General features: G+C 57.4%; 1 protein-coding gene across 1 annotated transcript; it reads left to right on the plus strand.

Annotated features, from left to right (window-relative positions):
• The first annotated feature begins 514 nt into the window (after positions 1-514).
• LOC129399379 (calcium homeostasis modulator protein 2-like) lies at positions 515-3,717 on the plus strand. The gene is made up of 2 exons (XM_055119199.1): positions 515-1,045; positions 3,271-3,717. The coding sequence occupies exons 1-2, from the start codon at positions 515-517 to the stop codon at positions 3,715-3,717; spliced, it is 978 nt and encodes a 325-aa protein (XP_054975174.1).
• Positions 3,718-6,000: the final 2,283 nt, after the last annotated feature.

Genomic DNA, 6,000 nt, shown 5'->3' on the forward strand with positions numbered 1-6,000 from the left:
TCCACAGCACAGGGTCACCTCCCCCCATCGGGGCGCAGGTCCCCTCCCACATCAGGACACTGGCCCAACAGACCACTGCCCGGACCCAATCCGCAGTCCGAAGGGAAGTGAGCGTCCTGTCGCTGCTGGCAGGCCATGGGGCCCTCCTCAGCCCCCAGGAAGAAGCTGGTGGAAGCCAGGAGGTCTGAGCATCCAGGAGGAGGGCCCACAGCTCTGCCCCTGAGAGGCCACCCTGGGGCCACTGCCCCTTCTCCGCGAGTCTGGGGGCTGACAGCCCACTGAGGGGTCCCGAAGATGAGGAATGATGGCTGAGTAGGTTGCGGGCCACCATCACTACCCCCTTGTCATCCTGACTGCAGGGGCTGCCCCTGGGGGTCAGGTTCAGAGCAGACATTCTTCTGTCTCCTGCTGTCCTACAGGAGATGCCCAGCTGCCACTGGAGTGACCAGCCTGGCCCTGCTGCAAGGTTCCTGCCAGCCGGCACTTCCTCCTCGTGCAGCCCCTGCCCAACACCATGGCTAACCCCATCGTCCGCTTCCTGTCGCGCATTTTCAGGAGCAACGATTTGGTGATATTAAATGGGCTGGTTGCTCTAGGCACCACAGGTGGCCAGGAGGTCTTCTCCTTGTTGGCCTTCCAGTGCCCTTGCGCACCAGTTCAGAATTTCTGGTACGGGCTGATGGCCACCTTGGGGCCCGCCTTGTTGCTCTTCTTCATCAGCATCATCCTCAACAACCAAACCAGGAACCTGGTGGACGGGTGCCGGTGTTTCAGGATCAAGCAATGCCCAGGCATCCTATATTCTATCGGGGGTCGCGCTCTCGTGGCCCCCCTCACCTGGTTGGTCATCTCCCTGCTTCGCGGGGACGCCTACGTCTGTGCATTCAGCGAGTTTGTGGACCCGTCCTCGCTCACGGCTGAGAAAGAGAGCTTCCCTCTCTCCCACGCCACGCAGATCCTGGCCAGGTTCCCTTGCGGGGAGAGCCCTGACAACCTGTCTGGGTTCCGGGAGGAGGTGAGCCGCAGGCTCAAGTTTGAGTCTCAGGTAAGGCTGTGCTGAGGGATGCTCATCCCTTCCCTGGGAGTTGGTGCGGTGCTCAGTGCCCATCCAGATCCTGGGTTCCCGTAATCAGTGGCAGCCATTAAGCAAGATTCTTAGTGTGATAAGAATCATTTTCTTGGGGCTGGAGCAATAGCACAGAGGGTAGGCATTAGCATTGCATACGGCATGCAAGTTCGAATCCCAGCATCCCATATGGTCCCCCGAGTCCTGCCAGGAATAATTCCTGAGTGCATGAGCCAGGAGTAACCCCTGTGTATCACCAGGTGTGACGCCAAAAACCAAAAAAAAAAAATAATCATTGTCCCATTTCAAATAAGAGAGTTTTGTTCATTTTTGCAGTGCTGGGGGTGGAACCCGGACTCACACATGCAAAGAAAGTGCTCTATTGCCAAAGTCTTTTCCCAGCCCCTCCAGATAAGAACTTTGATGTATTGGGTTTTGGTGAAACCCAGCAGACCCCATGAATGCTTAAAACTTAACTCCAATCGTTTTAGTTAGGGAAGGGAGAGAGGAAGAGGGAGGGAATCAGCCAGAGTTTCAAAGGGAACAGGAGCAGAGGGGAGAGAGTGGGGGATGCCCCAAGGTAAAAGCGGATTTACACACTCAGGCTGGGATGCGGCTACCCAGTCGAGGAGGCTCCCCGTTGGCTCACAAAGTGCCCCAAACTGCCCGGCTTGAGGTTTTCCATGCAGATAAGAATCTGTAGTGGGGGCCAGAGTGTTAGTACAGCGGTGAGGGTGCTGGCCTTGCACACGGCAGACCTGAATTGGGCATCCCGTATGGTCCCCAGAGCACCGCGGGTGTGACCCAAAAAGCAAAAGAGAAAACAGAACAAATTAGTCTGTGGTTAGGGTCTTGTCAAGGGCAGAGTTTGGGGGAGTCTTCTTGCAGCTCATCACAGCCCTAGTTCCTGCTGGCACCTCTCTCCTGGGCCACCACCTGTGCCAGCCGGGTCTCACGGGGCCTGTGTCTGCACCACAAAGGGGCCCTTTCCCGGGCCCTGGGCTCTGGTAGGGCCGGTGATGCTGCAGCTTTGGAGCAGCTCTCCAGCCTCTCATGCCCGCCCACAGTCTCCCCTGCACGCGGGCCCCAGTCGGGCAGTGAGAAGTGAGGCATCTGACCCCCGTGCCGACACGGACAGGTCTGTCTGTGGCAGAAACCGCTGCTTTAGATCCCATCTTGGTCCTATTGCCTCTGAGAAATTCGTCTCCTGCTCCCTCCTACCTTCACCTTGGCTTTGCTCCAAGGCAGCAGAAGAATAAATAAATGAATGAATGAAGGGCAGAGTAAAGGAAGGTGCCTGGTTCGAGCCTGAAGGGGCAGAGAGGAGGCTAGGGAGCAGCAAGGAGGCACTGACCTAGTGTCGGGACATGGCAAACACCAGTTGTGGCTGGGGACAGTAGAGGGCCAGGGTGCAAGCCTGGTGTGCACCCAGCCTATTCTCGATCAATCTGGCACCACACGGTCCCTGAGCACAGCCAGGGACAGCCCTAGAGGCTCCCAAGCATCACTGGGTGTGTCCCAGGCGTCACTGGGGAAACTTGGTCATCCCCTACCCTGCAGGGTTCGGGCAGCACCACATCCCTCAGGCCTTAAGGCTAAACTATGAGCCAGGTTTGCTGAAGTATCACCAGTGACCCAGGTTCAACACACACACACACACACACACACACACACACACACACACATATGAAGCTACAGAGAGAGGAGTGTGGGCATCCCAAGAGATGGGTGTGGAGACACAGGAATGGGATTCCGTTGCTCAGAGCTGTACAGGGCCAAATGGAGGGACACCCACCCCAGGGAGCCTTTGAGACAAGCATGAGGTAATTTTCCTATAAGATAATGAGGGTGAGGAGGCAGCAGGCATGTAGGGGCTCCCAGAGGGTCTCTGAAGGCTTCCCCGAGGTGGCATGGGACTGAGTCTCTCTGTCTGAGCCAGACTTGGAGGCTGAGATGTGGAAGGAGGCCCTGGGGTGTGGGGAGAGGAAGGCAGCAGGGGTCTGCAAAGTCTAAGCACACAGCAGGTGCCAGAGTGAGGGCAGAGGGATGGAATCCCGCTGGGAATGCTGGTTTCTCCTTCAGGGGCAGAATTTGCAGCCGGGCGATGCAGAGCCGGCTGGCTGGGGGTGCTTAGGGCCAGCTCCACCCCGACCTTCCGGACCCCCTCAGCTGCCCCTTTCCCTGACCGGCCCTCTGTGTCTCAGTTTTTTGGGTGGCTGCTCATCTGCACAGTGGCCGTGGTGGTGTTCCTGGTTAAGTGTCTCAAGGCCTGCTGCCTGAAGCTCGGCTACCAACAGGAGGCCTACAGGGCCCGCTACCTCGCCAACGAAAAGCAGCTCTTCCGACTCACGGCCGAGGCGCACTCGCTCACGCTGGCAGCCAATAACGTGAAGCAGTTCTTCGGCTTCATGGAGCTCAACAAGAGGAACGAGGGACTGATGGACAAGAACCCCCAGCAAGGCACACAGCGGAGTCTACCTTGGGACAAAATCACTGACAGCTCCAAGTATCAGGAGAAGCCTGAAATCCCCCCCTACAGCCGCCTGCACAAGTGGGCCATCGAGCAGTCTGGCATCAACCCAGAGTTCAATATGACCCCACTTCTCTATCCTCAGCCCCATGGTGCTGCCAGCCCAACCTCCGACCATTGAAGCACCATCCTTTCTCCCCAACCAGTGGCTCTGGAGAAAGAATGAGGTTCAGAGGTATGGGGTGTGGAAGACAGGGCAGCGGACCTGGCCGCCCCTGAAGGACAGGCCTGTGGACCTGATGGAACACCTGCAGTATGGGGCAATGGCTCGCCAGGCTGAGCTCAGGCTTCGCAGGCAGGAGCCCTGGATGCAACCCCAGCCCCAAGTTTGCCCAAAGATCACCTGGGAGTGACTCCCGAGCACAGCCCCAAGCAGAACCCCGGCAGCCAAAAACCTCCAGAACCCAACTGCCGCCATGATCACGGTCACTCTCCACACACTGGGACGAGCCTAATCCTAGTGGGAACTGGCAGGAAAACCCAGGTATGCGGGAACCCGTGATGAAGATCTCTAAGCGTGCTCGAATTGGAAATGGGACTCCTCCCCCCAGCTCCCCAGTTTTCCAGTAGCTTGGCAGTGACACCCACAAACTGAACTGCCCCGCCCCCTCCATGCGCCATGTAATCTCATCAATGGCCCAGACCCAGAGACTACAGACTAAAGCTCCTGGAAGAGAGAGTCGCCGAATTTCCTAATGTGGTCCAAGACCTCTTATACTCTAACTCACTTATATACCAAAAGTAGCACACGTTTGTTTGGTTTTAACATACTTGCTTGTGTTCTTTTATATTCGTGCTTAAATGGCTCCAGAATGAAATACAACAAACTTCATACACACTCTTCTTGTGGTGGGAAGGTAACTCGGTGGTGGGATTGGTCTTTGAATATTATCTGCAATAAAATATTGTGAACTAGTTTATGAAAATAAAACATCTAAAAATTGTAAGATAAATAAATAAACAAGCAAACACTGGCTGGAGAGATAGTCCAGAGGGCAGGGATCTGAGATTAGCATGTGGCTAACTGGGGTTTGACACCCTGGACCCCATATCCCAGGGGTGAACCCTGAGCCAAAAAAAAGGCACGGAGTCAGCTGGGTGTGGGCAAGAAAACAAAAGATAACACCCTGCTCCAACTTCTTTCTCTGACGCCTTCAGAGCTCAGGGTCCCACATGCTGAAGTTCCCCTCCCAGCACTCCTGAGATCTGGGCTCTACTTTTCCTTTGGTTACTTGGAGGGGGGAAGAGGCTGCACCAGTGGTGCTCAGGGTTTACTTCTGGCTTGGTGCTCAGGGGTGGCTCCAGGAGATGCTTGTGGAATCCTGCAGGGTGAGCAGCACTGAGGACCGGACCCCAGGACTCCTGCAGAACCTGTGCTCCATTTCTTCCAGCCATCACACAGCTCCCAGGCCCCGGGGTGCTGGCTTTTTTTTGTTTTCCCTCCACCCCAGTTTTTTTGTTTGTTTGTTTTTCATCTTCGGGCTTCACCTAGCATGGCCCAGGGCGTATCCTGGCTCTGTGTTCCGGGATGACTCCTGGCAGGTTGGCCCCATGCAAGACAAGTGTCCTACCCGCTGTACAGCCCCCTCCACCGAGGTCTGAAGCAGCACCCGAGTTAGCTGACACGGGGGTGGGGCTGCCCAGGAAGATGTTCCAGCCAGGGCGGGCAGGAGGGGAGAGGGGATCCTGCCTTCTCCCTCCCTTGCCAGCTGGGGCAGCTGTGCAAGGTGGGGGTCAAGCCTTGGGAAGGTGACCTGAGAGTCAGCCCTGCAGGCAGCAGAGGGCCCATTCCCTCCCTCCTACCCCCCTGCTCCCAGCTCCTCCCGCCCCCTGCCCTGCAGCTTCCCACTGCGGGGCTGACATCCTCTTTCGGGACTGAAACTTTCTGAAGTGATCAGGCTCCAGCACAGAAGCAAAGCAGGAAGGCGGAGGGCAGCACCTGCAGCCCCCACCCCAGGGAGCCTCTTGTCCGGGAGCCCAGAGAGGACAAAGCCGCTCGCCTGAGCCCCCCAGCTGCTCTGGGTAAGCAAGGCGCCAGCCCTGGGTGTGAGTTTTCCCCGGGCAGAGTGGGGCTGGTCCCCACTCCCGTCTCCCAGTCTCCCATCCCTCCTGTAGTTGTTGGCAGAGTCTGGGGTGCCCCTCCCTGGACCGGCTGTAGTCTCAGAAGGCGGCCTGGTCACCCCCATCATGGCCAGGACTCTGGAGCCCTATTTGGGCACTTTGCACCCAGAGTCTGCGCTCACGGGAACCTTAAAGCCAAGAAGGGCAGAGGCAGAGAGAGGGCTGGCGCCTGCTCCCGCGTCCCCACAAACTCCCTTCCTGGGGAGCAGGAATGAGCCAGGATCCCTCCAGGTGGGGGTCAGATATCTCCCCTCGCCTCTCCTCTCCTCTCCCCCGCTCGCCC

The sequence above is a fragment of the Sorex araneus genome, chromosome 11, assembly GCF_027595985.1.
Source record: "Sorex araneus isolate mSorAra2 chromosome 11, mSorAra2.pri, whole genome shotgun sequence".
NCBI classification, from domain to species: domain Eukaryota; kingdom Metazoa; phylum Chordata; class Mammalia; order Eulipotyphla; family Soricidae; genus Sorex; species Sorex araneus.

Bases quoted from the DNA above. Each gene is read 5' to 3' on its own strand.
- LOC129399379 (XM_055119199.1), top strand. From the start codon at position 515: ATGGCTAACCCCATCGTCCGCTTCCTGTCGCGCATTTTCAGGAGCAAC. The intron at 1,046-3,270 runs GTAAGGCTGTGC...TCTGTGTCTCAG, and splicing joins GGCTCAAGTTTGAGTCTCAG to TTTTTTGGGTGGCTGCTCAT.